This window comes from Nannospalax galili, unplaced genomic scaffold (assembly GCF_000622305.1).
Source record: "Nannospalax galili isolate Female #2095 unplaced genomic scaffold, S.galili_v1.0 scaffold281, whole genome shotgun sequence".
In the NCBI taxonomy this organism is placed as follows: Eukaryota; Metazoa; Chordata; class Mammalia; order Rodentia; family Spalacidae; genus Nannospalax; species Nannospalax galili.
The window spans coordinates 2,427,768-2,451,165 of NW_008349068.1; the positions used below are offsets into that span (position 1 = coordinate 2,427,768).

At 37.7% G+C, this 23,398-nt stretch overlaps 1 protein-coding gene across 3 annotated transcripts in view; it reads left to right on the forward strand.

The window, feature by feature from the left end:
- Pard3b (par-3 family cell polarity regulator beta) overlaps nt 1-23,398 on the forward strand; it is a 1,142,550-nt gene that overhangs the window by 633,175 nt on the left and 485,977 nt on the right. For all 3 annotated transcript variants that reach the window (XM_017801393.2, XM_017801395.2, XM_029569916.1), the window contains exons 7-10: nt 1,510-1,635; nt 3,323-3,681; nt 6,307-6,446; nt 8,100-8,228. In XM_017801393.2, coding sequence (XP_017656882.1) covers nt 1,510-1,635; nt 3,323-3,681; nt 6,307-6,446; nt 8,100-8,228 — 754 coding nt within the window. The remainder of the gene's footprint in view (nt 1-1,509; nt 1,636-3,322; nt 3,682-6,306; nt 6,447-8,099; nt 8,229-23,398) is intronic.

Below are 23,398 nucleotides of genomic sequence, written 5' to 3' on the forward strand. Positions count from 1 at the left end.
ATTTTATTTAGATTTGAGATTTAATGCAAAGGATCTATGTAACATAGCATACAAGGCTCTTATTCAAGACTGTATTTTAAAAAAAGGGACCAGGAACATAGAAATGGCAGTTTCTTCTCCTCCATAGACTCTTATGGAGTCATGCCTGTCTTTCTCAACATGACACACAATGAAGACCCTGTCATGCCAGAAAGATAAAGAACATTTCCCAAATGAGAAATGCAGAAAATTGATACAAGTTTCATTTCTTGTTGTGGATTTAGTTTTATTTGAGAACAGAGTATATGTATAAAGATACACATGTACACATGTGCACATATAGCCATCCCTCTGTACCCATGAGATTCTTACAGCATATTCAACCAACCAGTCTGAAAATATAAAATTAAAAATTATAACTGTACTAAAATGTGTAGACATTTTTCTTGTTATCCCCTAAACAGTATACTACAACTATTTTTATAGCATTTACATTGCATTAAATACTGTGAGTGTTCTAGAGATAATTAAATTTTTCAGGGGGATGCAGATACTTTAACATTTTAACTAAAGTATTGGAGCATCCACAGACTTTAGTATCTGAAGAAGATTCTGGAAAAACCCCATGGATACAAAAGGACAGCAGTATATTAAATGTAATTCTTGATTTTTGCTATAGTTTCCTTTTTCTTTTCCTTCATTCTTAACCCTCTCTCCCTTCTGACTCTGAGCTAGAAGTGCAAAGCTCCAGGAGTCCCTGGGTACCCCCTAAATCAGAGGTTGAGTGTGCTCCATGCTTGCTCTTTCAAATTAGGCTCATTGACTGGTGCTCAAGATCTCTGTGGGTGATACCAGCCTGCCACCCAATGTTAGTTTTTAAAACCCTATGATGGCTCCAGGCTGACTAATGTCTCCAGGTTTTGAACTTTTACTGGACTTTATGACTATATTTACCAATTTACCCAGTTCTGGTCCTACAATCTTAATTTATTTTCTCCTTTCCGAGAATAACAAAAGCAACTGATAAGCACTTGATTCAGAGACAGGATGCAAGGGGATGGATTTTCCTTCAAAGTAATGGGATCTGAGTTGAAATGTTTGTGTACTTTTTAAAATGCAAATTACTAGAACATGTAGTAAGACTGCAAAATGCTGCTGTAAATACCTAATCTTTTCCCGTTACTAGCACCGGTTTTCTACCTTGACACTAACTCAGGCTTACAAGTCAGCTGTGATGCCTTGACCCAAACCACTCATCTTTGGAGATATTCCCTCCATTAAACTAAACTGGCCTTTTCTAAGATTATAGCAAGCACAGAAATGGGTTGATATTTATGTATATTTGCCTTGAGTTTGTGTGCGTGTATGTGTGTGTGTGCATGAATTTGAAGAGCAATCAGTTGCTTGAATAGAAAGCATAATTTATTTCAAAAGCAGAAATAATTACAAATTTCTAAATAGTTACAAGTAGAGAAATAATGAGCTTATTGTTACTCAGTAGTCCTATTTCATCCTATATTTTGCATTTAGGGTTCTAGGACTCTTCATCCGAGGCATTGAAGAGAACAGCAGGTGCAAGGATGAGGAACTCTTTCAGGAAAATGAGTGTATTGTAAAAATCAACAATGTGGAGCTCGTGGACAAAACCTTTGCTCAGTAAGTATTTTTCCATTGTTTTATTTACTGTATTGATCCCTTGAATGGTTATAATCATTATTGAACTCATTATGATCAAAATTTTATGTGAGATTTCTGGTCAATTCCCTTTAAGTGGCCATTTTTTAATGTATTTTATGTGCTAACATAATCAGAGGTGGGCTACACATGTGCCTGGTATCTATAGGAATGTTGAGCTGTAGAATACGACAAGCCTTCCTGCCTGGTTGTCTTTCTGAGGCATCCATGGATAGAAGGGTTTGTTTTTCTTGGGCTATGGGTCAATTAGATTGGTATTTACTGTTTTATTGCACAGACCATTGATTCAGCTTATTAATTAACATCCTTAATGCCAGCAGTCTTCCTTAAACTCTGAAATCTGTGAGTGATGGCTATGAAGACTCAGTGATAGGAAAAAATTATTAAAATTAAAATAAAAATATGTGACTTTAAGAAATCACCTCTCTGAATGTGAAAATGTTATGAGAATAACTGTTTTGTACATAGGAATAAAAATGTGTAGGATTCAAATGTATATTGATGGTGTTCTGGCATCTAAGATACTCTAGCAATATTCAACAGCCTTTCTTACTTTCTTTTTTGTTTTCTGTTTTTTATTTTTTGAGACAGGATCTCCCTGTAGCCCCAGCTGTCCTGAACTTGCTATGTAGACCAGACTAACCAGGATCTTGCAGAGATCTGCCTGCCTCTGCCTTGAGAGTGTGAATTAAAGGCATGGGCCACAACACTTGGCCCTGCCCAATCTATTAATAACATAGCATCTCTCCTGGCACGAGCTATCAGTGTTGGGAGTGGGTGGTTGCTACTGGAAGGCAAGGAGCACTGGTTGGTGAATGATGGAATGAAATAATATCTTTCTAAATCAATCTGTTTCATTGAGCCATTGATAAACAGAATTATAATTATTAAAAATTATAGTAGGTGCATATTATTCTGCTGTGTTTTTTGTTTTTTGCAGTGGCTTGAGAAGTCTCACGCTTGTTTGATTTTTTATTTTATAAAATTAGAAAGTGAATCATGCGTTAGTATGAAGTCAAACTGATGAGTAGTCAAATAAAAATAATCTATTAATAATCTGATCAAAATTATGAAAGTTTTTTCTATTTAAAATTAAAGTTTGGCTTTTAGTGACAAGGTAGCCAGGAAGATCTGCCCTGCTGACGACATCAGATCATATGGCCCTCATCTGCCCCTCTCTACCCTCAAGCCTCTGAATAAAATGGTTTGACCTTCCCAAAAGTTAAAAAATCAAATTAAATTAAAGCTGATTTTTTATATATGTTCTTCTGTAATTAATTCTGGTTAGATTTCCATATTTAGAAACACTTAAAAGCTGAGAGTCATCAGATAAGTTCTTTGGTCTCTCTGAGCTTCCACTTGATTTGTAAAATGAAAGCTAATTATATTTACTTTATGTGGTCATTAAGAAAAGTAAGTGAGAGGATTATGTACAGCCACCGTGCATGTGTAGCTCAGTCTAGAGGCACCTGGTGGGCAGGTAGTGAACAGTGAGTGATAACTAGTATTTAATTAACAGAGAAATACAGGCAGTGATCATCCCAGTACCTCCTATCCTTATGAGATCAGGCTGCTGTGGTGGCCCCCAGGCTGGGGAATCTTAGAACATGGTGCACAATACCATTCTCCATTTGCTAACTCTTTCAAGGGCTCAAGATGTCTTCCGTCAGGCAATGAAATCCTCAAGTGTGATCCTCCATGTGCTTCCACCTCAAAACCGAGAACAATATGAAAAATCAGTCATTGGACCTCTGAACATTTTTGATAACAGTGATGGAGTTTTAAGAACAAAGGTACAACCTCCAGTCCATGGGAAATCAGGACTAAAGACTATAAACCTCTCGGGAACGAATAGCCCTGAAGCAGATGAGTTAACTTCCCTGCAACAAGGCAAGAGCCCCCGAGTTCCCAGACTAGGAAGAAAACCTTCCTCTCCCTCACTTTCCCCTCTCATGGGATTTGGCAGCAAGAAAAACGCAAAGAAAATTAAGATTGACCTAAAGAAAGGTAATTATTAAATTATGCATAATAGCATTCTATTATTGTACCATGTAAAATCGGTTAAGAGAAATGCATTAAAGTTAATTTAGTTAATTCTCTTTTCATTTAATTATATCAAAGAATAGATTTAAGTGTATACTTGAATTTCTTAAAATTGTAGTACTTTCTTCTCGCCTTCTACAAAGTATATATTATTTGAAATTAAAAAAAAAGTGAAGTCATACTAAGAAATAGAATCACTGCAAACTTGAAAGAAATAGAGCAATTTTGTATGACTGTTTAATACTAAATAGGCATGAGAGTTTAGTTGTTTTAGTTTTGAGCCTAAATTAGTGGTTTTTATTTTGAAACTTCCTTTAAGCTAATTTAGCAAATATGTGGGCTCTGGCTCTCTAAAATGGTTTTATATCAACAAAATTTTACTTTGCAGAATGAAAATAGATAATGATTTTTAATTTCAGATTCAACAGTGTATTTCTTCAAAATATACCTACATTCAAAGTCACACTTCTTCTTCTTCTTCAGGTTTTCTGTCCATTTCAAATATCCACACTTGTATCATGTGTGGGCATGTATGTTAATACAGAATTGCACACATGCCCATATATCCATGTACTTCTATGAGTCTGTTCATTTTCTAAATTCTGTTTGATGTTCTTTTCCTCCACTGGAACTTTCTAAAATCTTATGGCTTTTCAAGGTAATTCAAAAAGATTCAAGATATAATAGATTTTTTTCACTGAATTAATAATTTAATGGCCCACAAGGAAATTTTAGAATACTTATCAGTGAGTTTCAAAAACAAATAACATGTATCTTTCATTAGGATATAGAAATTGTTCTGGAAAGATTTCTCTGATCAAAATTTCATTCACCAAAAAAAAAAAAAAAAATCCTATGCTGGAAATATAATAAATTGAGAAAAGGCACAAAAACTTTGATGTTTATGTCAATTAGGCTTTATTTAAATGCGTTACCAATAATGCATGTACAAATAATACAGATACATATAAGAGTTGGGTACTTTGGGAACAGAAACCTGAGTAAGTTACAGAATCATGGAGATCATGAAGAGGAGACCAGATTACCAAGCGTGAATTGCCTCTGAAAATATAGAGGTATAATTTGCTTTAATAGATAAATGGTTGTAGAAGGAAGAAAGAAAAATTAAACTTTTTCCTTAGGTTTTCAGCCAGGTAAACTTGCATAAGTGGAAATGAAATTGAAATTAAATTTTTAAGTAGATAAAGATACTTGAAAATGGTGGCTCTGTATTAAAGAAGGACATATGTAGCAAAATTGAAATAATTGTGGTTTTATTCAAGAGGAGGGAGAAAATGAAGGAGGGAGGGAGGGGGAGAGAGAGAGAGAGAGAGAGAGAGAGAGAGAGAAACAGATGCTAGATCTTTTCTATAAGGTGGTCATCATGATATAGAGACAAGAGCTGACCAAGGCAAGGAGTCTGCAGCAGAAACTGGCCAAATACAGATCCTTGGGGGATCACCTGTGCTTGTGGGAGGACAATGGTGTGAATTCTAGAGTGGCAGACCAGGTGTGATCAGAGAGGTTTAAAGACTATTGAAAATCAAGGGGGAGCTAATTTCAGAATGTGCTAAGTATGAAATATCAAAAATGGAGAAGAAATAAGATAAAATATAGAAAGGATTCCTGTCAACATCATAGAAAGGTACATTCATTAACTTTGTATTACTATAAAAAAGCATCTCAAATAGGAAAGACATGATTAGGCTCACATGTTTGAAAGTTTCCATTTAGAGCTGGTTGGTGAGTTGCTTTTGGACTTATGGCAAAGCAGTGTAGCATGTTGGCAACTTGTATTAGAGCAAGCCTCTCACTTCCTGCAGTCCAGAAACAAATACAGAGGAAGCTGAGGGCCAGGGGTCGAGTAGCCTCTTCTAGGCCATGTCCCTAATGGTTCAACTTTCTTCTACTAGACCTCTTATACAGTCTCCCAATTTCTAATAGTTTACAGGCTAGAGACATGTGTCTTTGCAGGATATGCATCCAAACATATCAGTGCTTCATTCATAACAGAAGTTTCAAGAAGCACTAAGATTGAAGTAAAGATTATTTAAGGTAGAGAAGTCTGCATATATCTTTTAAGAGACAGGGTTTTGGACAGTGTGGAAGGGAGAAATTGGAGATGCAGGAGAACAGGGAAGGGGCAGACTCTTGCTGACAAGACAGTGGCTGCAGCAGTAAAATGAATCAGGTCCCAGACTAAAGGGTAAGCCACAGATTTCTCAGCTGATGGAGAGACCTACAAAACTGTCATCAGATGAGGTCATCTGTTTCTGAGGAAAGACGAAGTCAAGATGTTGCTTTCTGAGAAATCAATATCCTGGGTATGTCGATAACATGCATTTAGTTTAGAACCCAAGTAAACAAAAGCATTATGCAAACATGTTGGACCCTAAATTCACTTTGTCGCCTTCACTGCCTGATAGAAACGGTAATCTTTATTTAAAACAGGGTAACTGTAAAATCTTCTGGAATATAAATATTTTACGTATTCCACTTGGATATGAATTAGGTAGAGCTCACTATAAGACTGGATATAATACTATGCATGCTTCAGTTGACTATACATTTTTTGGTCTTGCATGGTAGGCCCTGAAGGACTTGGTTTCACTGTGGTTACCCGAGATTCTTCTATACATGGTCCTGGTCCCATTTTTGTAAAAAACATTTTACCAAAGGGAGCAGCTATAAAAGATGGCCGTCTACAATCAGGGGACAGAATTTTGGAGGTAAGAATTGAAATTAATGTCTTCAGTAAAGCATTTCTTGGTTTTTATTTTATTTTTTGTTTCTTGATTTTTTAAATAAATATATGGACATGTGTAGTAGTCCCTTGGTTTCTCTTAGGGATTGGTTCCAATAGCTCCAAGAATACCAACATCTACAGATGCTCAAATGTTTTATTTAAATGGCATTGTGCTTGCGTAGAAATGTTCCTGCATGTCTTAAATCATCTAAATGATGATTGATAATATCTAACACACTCTAACTGCTATACAAATAGTTTTATTGTGCTATTTAGAGAAAAGTTTGTCCATGTTCAGGATGATGCAGCTTTTTCAGTGTTTTTGATATGAAGTTGATTTAATCCTTAGCATTAAATACACAAAGATGGGGGGCTGACTATAAATTAATGTTTAATTTTAAATGTAATATATATTAAAAATTATTACTTGTAGAAAAGGTAAGGACTGTAATTATAAAACAAGTTAATGAGTGGCTTGTGTGGGTCCCCAATAAGGTCAATGATGTGATGTCAAATAAAATGAAATCTTTTCCCACCTTCTCCTTCTTACTTTCACCTTTTTGTACGTCTGGGGAATTTGAATTAAATCTAGGAGTTTATTAGCTACTCAGGGCTAAGAATTCCACAATCACATACAGGTATTTGTAATAGTTTCTTTAAAACCTGAAAGCATATCCAGAAGTCTCTGGGTGAGCTAAGCCATATCAGATCTGCATCATCTGTGCTCAGCTGGGAGTGGAAATGCTGTGACAGGTTTTGCATAGAGAAGTATTCAGAATACCCAGACTAAGAGGGTTATTTTTCCATTTCTTTGTTTAATAGCATCATCTTTTCAATAAATGTATACTGTCAATTCACCTTAAAAGAAATCTTGGTTGAGACTGATTCTAAATCTCTTATGGTATGAAAAGCTAGATTGTTGTTTCAAAACATTATTGCTGAGAATGTAGTTTTAGAAAAAAACATTTTAGTATTTCAGATAGTTCTAGAAGGATGTTCCAACTGATTAATGAAGCTCTGAATCAAAATTTCCAATAACCTATGATAATCTGCTGACTACAATTTTCTAGACATGAGGGAAACTTTAGAATTACATCAAAATACTTGTATTTCCAGAGTAATTTGCCATGTAATAATAATTCACTCCTGCCAGCTATATTGGGAAGGTAGGCATTTGCAATCCACCCCACACCTGTTTGATTAATTAATTTCTGATATTCTCAGTCTTATTTTACTCTCATTAATATGTGATGACCTAGGAAAAATTGCTTATACTAAATTATTGACCGCCCAAGTTTGTTCAGTATCAAAATTATGATGGAACTTTGTTATTGAAAATCTGTGTTTGAAATTCATGTTTTCAGAGTTTCATTGATTTCTGAACCCATTTGCTTCTTACCTAAAAATAAACATCAAGAGTTCGGTATGGTGGCACATGTCTGTAATTAAAGTGCTCAAGAGACTAGACCAGAAAGAGCTGAGTTCAAGGCCACCTTGAGCTACATGACAAGACTGCTTAAAAAAAACACAAACAACACGAAAACAAAAACAATCTAGGGCAGAAGAAGAATATAGGAAATGCTCTGTCTGATAGTGGCTGTCTGTATGATTATATCTGTGATTCTGTACTCATTAGGTAAATGGCAAAGATGTTACTGGCAGAACTCAGGAGGAGCTCGTGGCCATGCTGAGGAGCACCAAGCAGGGAGAGACAGCATCACTGGTTATTGCTCGCCAAGAAGGGAATTTCCTGCCCCGAGAGCTGGTAATCTCATTGTCACTGAATTTTTCAATGTTTAACATACTCATCGAATTCATACAAGCTGAGTACTGAGTTTAAACTATAGACTTCATTTATAGCAAACACTGATTTGGAGGATCACCCTTTTAGAATTATTGAGTTGGGTGTGTATATACACAGGACCTTGGGAGTGCAAACTCATTTTAACAATAAATAGCCATTCAGAAATATTCAAGTAATTCCTTAAAAGATGCATCAAGCTTGTAGTATGTAGTAGATCAGCAACATAGCCTGTTGGTCTTTTTTTGTATTTTTTATTGATTTTTGTGTACTCTGTCAAGCCAAATTTTCCTCTGAAAGACCCGTGTGTGCTCTCTGGGACCCAGACCACCACAATGTCCCTCATAAGTTACAGTTTGGGGAATAAGAATATTTATTTGGGCTTGCCAACAAAGTTTAGAGAGTCACTTACAAAGACATGAACTCTCATAGGCTTTTTCTCTCCCATATTAGAGATCTGGGCCATCAGCACATGATCTGCATGCTCCCTTCCGAAATGGCAACTATACCTCCCCTTTTATCCAGTGTGATCAGTGTTCCTCAGCATCTGTCTCTAGGGGGTTCAGCTCTAGTTTCCTTAAAGACATGCCTATCCAACAATTTCATACAAAACATCTTAATCATCTTTATACCCCTCCCCTCCCCCATCTACACCACCCCCCAAATCCTCTCCACTGGATTTCGTGCTTTCTGTCATATATGTTAAGGCCTATCAAGCCAAGTTAGGGTACCCAGTTGTCCAACAGTGCAGGTTCACCCACTGGAGTCTAGTCAGCATACCTAGAGTCTCTTCCTTAAAGAAGATCAACTCTTCCTCACCCAGCCAGCAGTATTCATTGATCTTTTTAATCTAAATATTAGTAACTGGGGGAACTGGGCAAGGAATATGCAGGATAATTCCATGCTATCTTCAAAAACTCTTCTCTAAAACCTGTAATGGTTTAGAAACAAACAACAAATAAAACAAAAAAATAAAGATAAATGGAAAAAAAGTATAACCAAGTATTCAAAATGGGCATGAGGATTATAAAGGGAATTTGCAAAGTTATACAGTTACACAGAACACAGGAAGTTAATCTGGATATATGAGAAAGGCATTTTAAGGAAAAGAACTCAAGTAATTAAAAATGTATCTCTTTAACCCCATAACTATACTTCTAATAATGTGTCCTAAATTTATGGTCAAATATGTGGGGAAAAATTATGTACATTGATTTTTTCCCTATTATATCATAGGAATACATTTTATGCTTTGCAACTATAAGGTATTGGCTAAATAAATAACTAGATATTTCTCCAATGAAATATAGTAAGTGCTTAAAATGGCATTATTGAAGAATAGTTAATAACATGAGAAAATACCCATAGCATAATGCTAATTAAAATGTAAGATATAAAATTATATATGTAGCATGATCACATTACATTAAAAGCTTCAAAAATTACTGGAAAGAAATGCACTCAAAATGTTGGAATTTTATACTTACTAACAGTGAGCACATATTTATTTCTTTAGAAATATTTTGCTTTTAAAATGATTATAGAAAATTCAAGGGGCTGGAGAGGTGTTTCAGTGGTTAACATCACTAACTGCTTTTGCATTGGACCCAGGTTCAATTCCCAGCACCCATGTGATGGCTAACAACTGTCCATAACTCTAGTTCCAGGGCAGCAGACACCCTCTTCTGACCTCCTTGGGCATTGCACTTACATACATGCAGGCAATACACTCATACACAGAAAATAAAATTAACAAATAAAATATATTAAAAACCAAAGAAAATTCAAAAGGAGTTTTAGTTACCCCCCACCTTGAATTCTTTTATTTGAATCTGTGAAGAAATGGCAAGGCATGTACAGGTGGCAGGATGGGGTGCCAGAAGTAAGTGAGCAGTCAGTGAAGTTGAGCTGTGAGATTAGTGGCTATCTGGGGACAGTTTAGAGATCATTGTTATCAAATATGTAAAGTGTTGTTGTATGGCTTAGAAAGTAGATTTACTGTCTTTTTTTAAATCATTTATCTCCATTCATCTACATATGCATCAATGCATAAAACAATTTACTATCTTCTCAGGATAAAGTTGGAGATTAATTGTGTGACTATGAGCTTATAAATGTAAATAAATTATTAGTTCTATTTTATGTAAAATATAGGGACTATAATTAGTATTAATTAACTATGGACTTTCTGACAAATATCTAGCCTCTCAAAAAACATCTGTCAACTATCCAAATATATAACATACTTTTCACAATCATAGCAAAGGGTTTTGAGGCTTAGAAGTACCTACTTCAGAGGGACCTAAAGTCTTTGTTTAGGAGAAAAAGAAAGTAGTATTTTTTTAAAAACATTTTATTATTTTTATTTTATGTGTATGAGTGTATTGCCTGCATGTATGTGAGTGCACCCGTGTCATGCAATGCCACAGAGGTCAGAAGAAAGCTTCCGATTCCCCTGGAACTCGAGTTAAGGATGGTTAGTAGCCACCATGTGGGTGCTGGGAATCAAACCTGGGTCCTCTGCAAGAGCAGTTAGTGCTCTTAACACTGAGCCATCTCTCCAGCCAGAATAATATTTTTTTGTAGCCCAAATGACTGCCTTGAGGTCTAAGGAGCAAGAATGATACAGAAAGTTTAAAAAGAGGTCATGTTTATAAGAACAAGACCATTTCCATAGCAATTTCTTGATGGCATGTCATATACACGGCTCTGTGAGAGAACAAAATGAAGAACAGTCTGTCAGGTGAACATCTTTGTGCTTTCCTTTCAAATATAGAAAGTGATGCCACTTTCGTCCTTTCTCCCTTAACGTGATTGATACGTACACTTGACTTTCAGAGGGAAGCCTGGTGGGATGAAGGAAGGACGCCACTTCCTGCTTTTGTCTTTTCTATCTCCTTGGAAGAAAACAAACTATGTTTATTTTTTTTCCTGTCCTAAGAAAGCGTCCTTTTTCTCTAAGCCTTGCTATTTCACAAGCTGTATACCTTCTTAACAGCACTGTCTGTCCTGGTTTCTGACAGCTAAATCCTCTTTACTTTCTTGTTACCATTAGCTTCTTGAAAAGTCTTAATGCTTACAGCCAAAGGGAGTATGCAGTCAGCAGTCCTACAGGAAGTCCCAATATAGGCCCATCACTCAAATGTGACCCTCTTTCATTCCAAAGGTCTCAGCATCCATTTCCTGGTCATTTCTCCTTACCTGACACCCAAGTGAACCACACAGAACTCTTGTGCACTTCCTTATCCTTCATCCTGAGTGACTGGTAGCAACACATATTTAGCAGCACATGTAGCTAAACATTCTGTTTCAGGCTAGGTGGCACATCAAATGAGAGGGAGGAGTTTATGTCATATCATCATAAGGATTTTACTATTTCTAGTATCTTCTCCAAAAGAAATGTGCTTCAAAGGTAATCTTTCCAAAATCCCATCCAGAAGACACTGAGATGTCCTTACCGCATGATGGGGCGCACTTAAATTTGAGAGGTATTCATATAAGGAACACTTTTGCAGAAGATACTTGGAGATTAGTGTTCATAACAGAATTGCACAATGAAACTGCTTTGCATCTCCACTCACAGTTAACCCTGTGCTGTTTAGCTGATTCTATGGGTATATTCTGTGTGAGATGTGGTCTCAAGTTCTTTTCTCTCCTTGCTGCTTGAAATTCTCTTTTGTTTCTTCTTCAAAGAGTAATATAAGATCATTTTCCTATTTGAGAAAGATCCTGAAAAACTAAAGATTTTTTTAATTGATTGGGAGAGACAGAAAGAGAGAGAGAGAGAGAGAGAGAAAGAGAGAGAGAGAAAGAAAGAAAGAGACTAAATTATTTTCCATGTATGAACCTGCACATGTATGTCTTCTTTCATTTATTAGAAAGAAAAGAATATTCTGCCCTTTCTTTGTTAACCTCTTTAACTTTTCATTTTTCTGACCTGCTGCCTTATCTTTAAATTATCCTGAAAATCACAGCAACCCTGGTGGGTAAAAATGTATTTATAATTCAAATGTATTTATAATTTCTACCTGCCACGTTTGCCTGCTCTTAAATGCTGGCCTCTGCAAGTGGGATTAACTATATTTCAAGCAAACAAGTTTCTCCCACATGGCCTGAGTGAGAACCAAAAGTTAGCTGTGTTTGTCAGGCTGATGTGACTTTCACTTAGAAATATTGCTTTCATGGAGAAAACCCAATGTTCACATGTGTGGACACGCCTTTAATAAGTTGCTAAGCTTACTGCTTTCCAAGTCTGCCTTGTATACCTGTGCCTAGGGCCACCTTAGCAAATGCCATGTGGCTCCAAGTCCTTCAGGGCTTATTATCTTATTACTAGATGAAAAAAAAATGCATCTTCAGATGTCAAATTATTTAACACCATAAATCATGGAAAATTTTTGGTTTGAAATCCTAGCTGAACCTCATTTAACTGATATATTATTTTATTCCCCTTGGCTATTTGATTCAAATGATTCCATGCTTAATTAACCAAGATACTTAAGGAAGAATGAATATCATAGTGGATATTTGTGGGTAAGTAGCAGAAATTGAAGGATAATTTCTGAATGATTTGTCTACCTAAGCTAAAGTGCAAGAGTTATGGTTTGCAATTTAAATAATCATGCAAAAAACAAAAAAGCTTCCTACGTTTTATGGATTCTCCAAAGTTCTAAGTGACTCAAGACGGAGTGCTAGCTCTGATAGCTCCCATTTCTGTTCTCCGACAAACTTCCATCTCCTTACTGCATTTCTAGTCAACTAATATGTATTGAATATTTTGGAATTCATTTTTCGTTTATACTTCCATACACATGCATACACACAGACAGGCAGACAGGCACACAGACACACAATGTTCTTTGAGCAGAGTTCTCCCCTCCAATATCCTCTTTTCTTCTCTGTCCCACAAAACCTTGTACTTTCACGTCTTACTACGTGTGTGTCCTGAGCATGAGTGTGGCTTATTTGCTTGAGTTGGGGCAGTATAGTAGTGGCTACATGACTGAAGTCTGGATCAAGCCTCTCACACATGAACTCCAAAGTTGAGTATGATGCATTTTTGTCCTCCAGGAGCTTCTAATCCATAAAGAAGAGTTAGGAGTGAATCAAATTATGCAAATGAAGTATTATAGGAATTCCAAGTATGTCACAGACCATGAAGGACTTCATGAACATGCATTGAAAAGGGCCTTAATGATTGAATAGGATTTCAAAATGCAAAGCAGGAGCTGGGAAGGGACTGCCCATCTTCAGTTACTTGAGTTAGGAAATACATCAAGGAGATTGAGGCCAGCCCAGCTGGACAGTTTCCTGAGCAAAGGACTAACACGAGAAATAGTGTCTTTTAGAAGAACTTTGAAAGGGCAAATAGGAAAACTTGCTAAGAGCTTCCTATAATTTCCTGAGGAGTACTGCTAAGGAGTTTAGGACCTGGGATCAATCACACCTGTCCTGAGTTGAATCTTGGTTCTATACTTGTTGACTCAACAGCCTTGATGAAGTTTCCTCTCTGCCCCCCGAGTCTTCATCTCAGCATGGACGTCAGGTTAGTGTCCCACCTTTCTCTATTTCATCTCACAACTCCGTACCATGTCTACCCACAGGTCTTTTCTCTACCCAACAAAGCTTCCCAGAGCGCTCAAGCATGTATGCAGATGTTTAGTTTTGCATACGTATTCAGGACATCCCTTCCCATATGCCTCACACACACATTTCTTCATCTGACCTTGAGAACTGTAGGAAAATGACCGTTAAGATCCACACTTGGGAGTCCTGTTTTGCCGTCTTACTCAGCCTTTCAGTGCCTATATGTCCACATTTGTTAAGTGAGGATCAAAACACCATGTACCATGTACGGTTCTTGTGAGAATTAACTGAGCACAGCTGCTAACATATACAGAGTGCCAAATAATGTTCACTCCTCTTGGCAGTTCCTGTGCCTACAGCACAGTATATGCTCAGTAATGTTTGTTGGATAAATGAATGATTGGCCCATAACATGCTTTTAATGTATGTCCCATGTCTTACCTGAGCTGTGCAATTTTAAACCAAATCAAAAATATCCAGGGATTCTCTCATGCTTTTGCACAGTAGCAGTCTGTAATTACAGCAGCAGCATGGGGCAGCATGACTTAGAACAGTTATTTTGATTGTGAATGACTAACTTTACAAGTTATATAAAGATATTTGCACAATCTAGTTGTAAAGTTTACTTATGAAGACATCAAGCACTGAATATTATTATATTTGAAAAATTAAACGTATCTTGAAAGTATTTCTAAATGGTTCAATGATCGCTATAATGCTTTCTTTAAAAAAAAAAAAATGGTTCTTGGGGCTGGAGAGATGGCTCAGAGGTTAAGAACACTGGTTGTTCTTGCAGAAGACCCAGGTTCAAATCTCAGCACCCACATGGCAGCTAACAACTGTCCACAACTCCAGTTCCAGGAGATCTGATGGCTTCTTCTGTCCTCCACGAGCATTGCACAACACAGGTGCACTTACCTACATGCAGGCAATACATTCATACACATAAAAAAAAAAAAAAAAATAAAATAAAAAAAAAAAAAAACGGTTCTCAAATGTGGTCTCAAGCCCACAGTATTAGCATCACTTTGGGACTTGATAGACAAGAAGGTTCTCCAGACTTACTAAGTCAGTGACTCTGGAGGTGTGACTGAGAGATATGTTCAGCACACCCTCCAGATGATTTCAAGGTTGGCTGAAGTTTGAGAACTGTTAGAAAATAGTTTCATAATGAAGACCAGAAATCCTATGGGATAACCCAGTGGCTGTAACTGGCTGTTTTCAACAACCAAGATCCTGACTTTATTTCTGTATTCTGTGAACAATTGCATGTTCTGTGAAAACTTTTCTGTGAAAATTTCAAGCCCAATTGAGTTGTGCCTTTTTGGCGATGTGCCCCTCATTCTGGCAAAGGGCCAGTGCTTAGTACAATCCAGTTACCCAACTCAATTACACCTGATTCATTTAGGCAAACTCAATTGTACTTGACTTTTTGAAGCCCAACTTGATTGTGTGTTAAAATTCCCACACTCAATTTGATTGTACTCAAAATTTGTTACATGCCACCTTGTAACTTGTAATTTAGATACACCCCAAAGGGAAATGCTTTGGAGAGACTCTGATTGGGCCTTTGGTATCTGTTTGCCGTTCTGCAAGCTTCCCTTTGCCCTTTCCCTGTATTGCCTCCGTTGGATGCTACAGGGTAAGGAATATTCCATTGCCCCCGTATATCCACCCTATTCTGCCATTCTGTTAGTGGTGGTCAGGTCAGATGTTTCCAGGTTCTTATCCTCTTTTAAAGGAAATTGAGGTAAAAGACCACACAGATTTTCAAAAGTAACAGGGAAACTTTATTTAAAGCAAAGCAATAGAACAGAGCAGAATACACTGCAAAGGAGCAGCAGACCACACGAGTTAAGGCGCTCAAAGGCACCTCTAATTGTTTGGGACTTCCTTTTGTGGGGTTCAAGAGAAAGAAGTTTGATTGCTAAGAGGCATAGTGAGGGTGGGTCTTTGTTTTATTGATGGCTTTAGTTTTATAGTCATTTTTTTTATGTTGCACATGTCTTTTCCCATAATGCATTTGTCCCATTATGCCTTATGTCCCATACACATGTCCCATTATGCATAGGCATAAAATGGTTAAAAAGGGGGATTCTTCCTAAAAGTTCACTTGAGGACAAAATTTAGCTATACTGTATATGCACGCAAACCAGTTCAGACTGGATCATTTACCACCGACCCACCCATACACACAAACACACACCCTTTACCAGTATATAACTGGAAATGTGTTTTAAAAGAAACTGTCCAACTTTGATGGTGATTAGGGGAAACGAAACCTATTGCTCAAATAGAGATATATGTGCATCCCATGAGGGTGAAGGTTGCCTGGTGCCTTGTTCAGAGAGTGCTGTGTGTGCATGTTATCTGCAGGTAAAGGAGCTAAGCTGCCAAGTGAACTATGAGAAAAGGGAGGTGTGCATGGCCCAAGTCAAGTATTCTCAGATTGCTAACTAGTCCCTATGCTACCTGCTTCAATTCTGCTATTGTGAGACTCACACCAAAGCTTCAAAGTTCCAAGGAAAATAATCATCGTAACTATCACAGAGCAATTATGCTTGACTTGTCATTTATCTCATTTCACAGAGGAAAGTAAAACACAGAGACCTTGCCTCTTACCAAAGTATATGTTGTTTATCCAAAGCAGAAATATTCTTAAGTATGCTTTTACTTCAGAGAGGCATACTGCATCTTCTCTCACTTGTGCTGTGGGGTTCAGCTCTGTCAGCCTTTTCAACAGGCTCAGTGACCACAGGGCTGAGGATTAATAGTCATTTGCTACTCCCTGTGAAGTACTTATACCTGAAAGAATTTTACTGAACCCTTGTCAGCAAATCTAGACTTCATAAAACAGATGATAATAAATGCTCTGTTCAGCCTTATTGAAATAGATGGAGGAAGTGCCGGCCATTGTACTGGGGCCTATGGCTTCCAGGTGTCAGAATGTAAATGCTTAATGGCTTTTATCACAGGCTGGGTTTACTGGAGATTGAAGGTAGTGGAAGGAGGAGTGCCGTATGCTGTGAAGAAGCTCTCAAGATACTTCACAGTGCTGAGTCTAATTACAGGCTCTTGCAGAGTTAATAAGGAAGAGCCCTGAGCCTCAGTCCTACCTTCATAGTGCGCATTGTTAGGACTTGTTAGTGGCTGCTATGACTGTGATTAGGCTTCATGAGACTAGAAAAGTAACCGAATTTCCTGAATACAAATGCTTAAGCAACTCAAAAAAAAAAAAAAGGAATATTTTGGCCATCCACCCTGTACATCTTTCTTGTTATCTAGTTAGCCAAATGTTGCTAGTAATTTCTGCCAGCTGTTGATAACCAGCAGCTATATGTGAAGTTGGGCACAGAACAGAACTCAAGGGATGATTGTGATTTGTTTAATTGCCTCCACAACTGTGATCAATGTGTCATGAAGGTAGAGTGGTGTAAGATGAGGAAGTGTGTTCATTTTGAAAAGGGTATTTGAACACTAAGTGAAGAAAGTATGGTCTTAATTGATCATGGCTGACTCTTCCAGCTGTTGCAGAGTAAACACAGACATGTGAAGCTGCCACTTCAGTCCAATTCATGTTGAAAGTAGAATGTCTAAGCTGCCGGATTATCCAGGAAAATGTGTGATCTTTATCATTAGAGAATTGCAACCCAACATCATTGCCTTTTTTTCCCTACGGTCTGATAAAACAGAGATAGACACTTAAACATCGGTCTGTTGCCACTTAACTCTTCATGTGCCCCATCCCCAAAGATTCTCTGGGCAATGACTTTTAAAAATGTTCTCATTATTTTTAATGAGTGTGCAGAATGCAGGACGCATAATGCAATAGTAGCTAGGTGCCCTTTCACTGAACTTGTCAGATATAATAGAACATCGCAGAGGTTAAGATGCATTTTTCTTTAAGATATTATAATTATTTAAATTAAGACACCATGTACTACTCATACTGTTCAACAACTGTTGCTGCCTAAATAAGGCCCCTCTGAATTCCCAGTTCTCTTTGAAAAAAGAACGTTCTCTCACAAATTTTAAAAGACAAAAGAACACTTAATATTGTTATGTCTCTTTAAGTTTACCCTCTTTAAATCTGCCCTGGATGGCAGGATATTCAATTATAAAGAAGTTCAATTATGTTTCCTGGCCACTTATTGAGTTATATGAAGGACTTTTATCACCTAGTCTTTCTATAATTAATTCTTTGCATTTCTTAGAGGCTTAGGACCTAAGGAAGTATTGTTTAGCAGCTTGAAATGCTATTTCAATCTTCCTATAGTCCCTCTTTCTCTCTTTTGCCTTCCTGCCTCCTTTTCTTTCTCTCCTTTTGCTTTTGGAAACAAGTAGCACTCTGTACAGTTACTGAATATATATGGGAAAGTAGCTAAGTACTCAGTTGGTCCAGCACAACCTAGTGCTCAAGGCCCAGGGTTCAATCCCTGGTACCACAAAAGGACAAGAGCAGCACACATTACATGGCAATGACTGGTGGTGATAGATGAAAGGCATGGTAGCCAAATGGAAAAGAATCACCTCTCAGAGCAGCAGAGCTCCCCCTTGCTGGGCATTCATTCTGTGGCTATTGGATCTAGTAGTGCAGGCTCCTGGAACTGTCTTCTTTGTGCCCAGCACATGGGTTACTGACTTGTGGCCTGATCTGAGGGTGACCCTCTCCTTTGTCCCTTTCTTAGCAGCCATGTATTTCACCTTTAGAGATTTGACTTAGCATTCAAGGAAGAAAATAAATACAACCAATTAAACATACAAAAAAAAAAAAAGAAAAAAGAAAGAAGACAAAAATGGCCACATAGAAAAGCATCTAGCTGTACTATCTTATTGATGATTCCCCTCAGTCCATGCTTTTCTTCCATGATGCTCAAAGAGAGGTTGACTTTCAAGAGGACTATCTTCTTGGGCCTCCATTTTTCCTGCAAGGTAATGGGGACTGAGTTGTTCAATGGCATTGTCTGAACCACGATTCCCAGTTTAGCTGATCAAATGTTTATTGAATATTTTTTTCTGTTAGATGCTGTGCCATGTATTGGATACTCAAAAACATCCTAAAACATAGTTCCTGAACTGTAAGAGCTAAGATATGCTGAGTGCCATTAGAGAAGTAAAGTGAAAACAGTCCTGTTGCCTGTGGGGAAAGCTAACAGAAGGGAAATAGTTACCAAAATTTAACAGAATCTGAGAGGTCAATAGCAAAGAAGTTATAAAAAGGAAGAAAGCAAAGTCCTTTAAAGGTCTGTATTAGTCACTTTTCTGTTGCTGTGATAGAAACACTGACCCAAGGAATTTATAGAAGGAAGAGTTTATTTGAGCTTACAGTTTCAGAGGAATTACAGTCTGTCGTGGCAGGGAGGCATGGTGACTGGAGGTGACTGGAGCAGGAGCAGCATAAACTAAGCTCTCACATCATCATGCAGGCGGTTTCAGAGGAATTACAGTCTGTCGTGGCAGGGAGGCATGGTGACTGGAGCAGGAGCAGCATAAACTAAGCTCTCACATCATCATGCAGGCACAAGAAGAAAGATAGTAACTGGAGATCTGGGAATAAGAACTCTCTAAGCCCACCCCCATTGACGTGCTTCCTCCAGGATAGCCACACCTTCTAAGACCTCCCAAAACAGCTCCATCATCTGGGGACAAAATGTCGAAACACTTGGAGCCTATGGGGGACATTTTCATTCAAACCACCACAAGATCAAAGGACTGCCAAAGTCAAAGAATTTTCAAACAATGAAAGATTGATTACATTTATGACTGGTTAGGCCCTGGATAGATTCAAAGAATAAAGAGATAAAAACCTTCCAGAAATATGGCAAAGCACAAACCAAAGGCAGTGGGAAATGCAGAGATAAAAAGACGAGCAGGAAGAAATATCCGTTATATCCATCCTGTTGGCTACTTATACAAGTTCATGAATAGAATTTCCAAGTCTGTTACAATACTGTTTCTAAAAATAACAGAAAGCCCATCCAGTGCAGATTTTAGCTCTAATTGATGCCTTCCTCTGTATGTTCTATGTCTGAGTTATCTATTGCTGGTTAACAAACCAAAGTCTTCAAATGATTGATTTCTTCTCATGGTTCCTTGAGGTGCCTGAGTGGTCCCTTTGCTGGTTTTGTTGGGACTTTGTCTTGCAACTGCATTCAACTGCAGCATCTGCCAGGCTGGAAGGCCCATCATAGATGTCCTCTCTTGTGTGTCTGTCACTTGATACTGGCAAGTATTGCCCTGTTTCTCCTTTCTGGGTCTTCTCATCCTCCAAGGCAAGGGCAGACTTTGCATGCATTCTCAGGACAGTGGCAGCAGATGTAGTGGCTCTTCAGGACTAGTGAGGTGGGATGCTTAGTATTGATTGTCAACTTGACAAGATCTAGAATCACTGAAGGAGAAGCAAGCTTCCAGGAATGCCTGTGAAGGATTATTTTGATTAGCGTAATTAAGGTTAGAACACTGACCTTGAAGGCGGGCAGCTTCATTTCATAGCCTGGGGTCCTGGGCTTCATGTAAAGAAGAAAGTGAGCCGAGCACAAGCCTTCATCACCCTCTGCCCTTGACTGAATGCATTGTGACCAGCCACCTCAAGCTCCTACTTCCCCAACATGATGCACTGAACCCTCAAACTGTAAGCCAAGATAAACTACTTTTCCCTGAAGTTGCTATTAGTAGGGTGAATGTAAACATGAAAAGTAACTAGGATACTTGAGAGGTTTCAAAATGGTATTTCTACCTTATTCTCTGACAAAGCAGTTACAGGACCAGGCAAGGTATTAGTCATGGGGGAAGAAATTCTCAGTTTGCCTGGGAAAGGCCCCAAAGTCACATTTCAAAGAGATAGAATTCACTCAGGGGAGGGGGGTAATGTTGTCAAGTTGGCAAGACTGGAGAGAATACTTTTCTATGGTAAACGAGTATTGGTCAGGGACATGAGAATTGGAGCATGGGCCTGGGACTGCCACTAAGTGCTTGAGTTTGGAATGCTCATTCAGCTTTTCAGTTTTAATTCCATTCACAAATTCTTTATTGAGTGCTTTTTTATTCTAATATATGGCTAGAGATACAGAAGTTGATAAGGCACACACCTTTCTCCTACACTGTTTTTTAGCAGTATTTTAACCCTACCATCTCTTGACATAGACAAAGCCCCTCTTCCCTTGTCATTCACAGTTCTCCTTAAAGGGATGTGCTTCTCTTTCTTCCTCTTTGCTCTTTGATAACTCTTTCAGATTCACTATGAACTGGGATAAGGAAGTAAGAGTTCTAGTATGTTTATTTATTATAAGGTAATAAATAAAACCATTAAATATAATTAATTGACAGTAGTTAAGGAGCAAAAGAATTTTATAATCTATATCAGAAGATTGAACTAAATGTTCTCCTGAGATTTTTTCTATTCCAAAATACTACTCTCTGAATTCTGTGCATGAAATCTTAGTCTGACACTTAGTTCAGATGGTGCCTGAATTCTGAATGATCTGTATATATAAATGGGCAGCAGGAGTCCTCTTCTGCCTGTATTTTTGTTCCACAGTTCAGCATGCCTGGGGAGCATTTGACCCCCAGCGTACCATCTCCTAAGTAAGTGGAGAGCTAGCAAATTGCCAACAGTTATCTTTCTCATGACTGTGTCTTTGACCTCTGCCATGTCAGTGCTAGTTACCATAGTAATAGATGCAGAGGGAACCCCTCTTCCAGTTTTCCCCTGATGCCACTGCCTCTCTGAGTACCATAGGGATGTCACTTCCTTAACCAGCTTGGAAGGACATTTGGTCCTTCTTAAAAATCTAAGGTGGAATGTAGGTTCATTTCTCCAGAATATTGCTAAATACAGCTCATCCATTAGAATGTAAATTATCACATCCTGGCTGGTATGTTTTAGAGCACCATGGAGTAGCCAAACCTCATATGCAAATTAAAGGTACACAAAATTTACTACTATTTCTTTTAAAGAAAACTATTGTTTAAGTTGGAAGTACCAAGTTTATAAGGAAACAGTGGACAACCTGTTTTCTAACTAAGAATTGTTGCGTCTGTTCTATAGCTAACATTTATTTAAAACTTGCTTCCATTCCACATAAATAAAATGACTAGATTATAAATGTTATTCATTAAGGTTTAATCCATCTTTCATGCTAAAAAATTCTTTTGGTTCTGGATTCTTCTATTAGGATAATGTGACAGTGTCAACACTAGTGACTTGATGAAAATGTGGCATACATTTTCAGTGTAATTATTAATGCAGTGTTCCTCAGTTCCTCTTTGCTACTAGACAAGTTGTAAATAAATTATATTAATAAATACTAATTAAATTATTAACTTGAAAATTTTGTGTGCTGGGCAGACATGCAAAGAAATTAAACAAAAATGAAGGCTGCTGGATTTGTGGGTGTTGGGGATCTATATATAATAGTGACTTATTCCCTCTATCATAGAGATGGAAGTACACTAGATTACATCTTGTCTTCAGCTGCATAACTGTGATTATAAAAAAAATAGGTAATTTTTCATTGTGGTTAAGTTAATAACGTGTCATTATTATTTGTGCACTTCTAAAACAGAAACCAAACCATGTGTGCCCTAGTTGGAAAGAAAGTAAAGACAGAAAAAAAAAAAAAATGCTCTCAGAACCTAGTGACTAGGCTCGCTCTTTAATACGCCCAGCCTTCACAGTCACAGAGAAGTTCAGAGGTTTCCCTTTAACCTGTTTAGTTTCTTGAAGAAAAGAATCACTTGTACATGTAAATGCCTTATTTCCTTCACAAACCATTGAAAATATAGCCCAAAGATTGTGTTGCTTCTTCTCTCAGCTCTCAGTGGCTCTCAGGGGAGTTGGCCTCGCTTATCAGAAGCTCACAGCCAGGCAGGGGGCAGCCAGCACATGGAGAGGCCAGGGCAGTGAGATGGCCAAGGCCATTGGGCAGGTAGTGAAAGGCCTCTCGCTGTGTTAAGCAAATGCAGTTTCCTTCCTGGTTTCTACAGGAGCTAATTTTGTTTTTCCCTTCTCTTCTGGTATAAGAACAATCAGGATGCAGAAGGCCATTCTCCTGTGAGGAGATGTGCATTAGATTATCATAAATCCACGGATAAGGAGTGCAGTGGTCAAGAGAACAGGCATTCTTGGATGAAATAAAAGGTTTAATTGAAAATACTATCCCAGGGGAGACAGATGAGTGAGCCTAGTATTGAGTAGACATTAATTACCACAGTTCAAAGAGTAAAGAAAATAAAAGAAAAATCATTCTTTTTGTAAAAAAAAATTTCAATTCTGTTTCTCTTTAAGAGAATGTGGGAGATTATCCTAGTAAGATGTTAGGGGAAAAAAAATAATCTTTGCTCATGCTTGATGATCTTCCAGCACTTGGAGGGAGTGGAGTGTTCTTAGGAAGCTGTAGCTGAATTTTATATAGATAGTTTTGTTTGAAATTAGGGATGCAGACAATATATACTAATATGTCTCACATAACAAATTACTAAATAATTTATACTTTATTAATAATTCCAGATGTTTTTAAGTCATTCTCTCGTTAGGTCTCTCAGCTTTA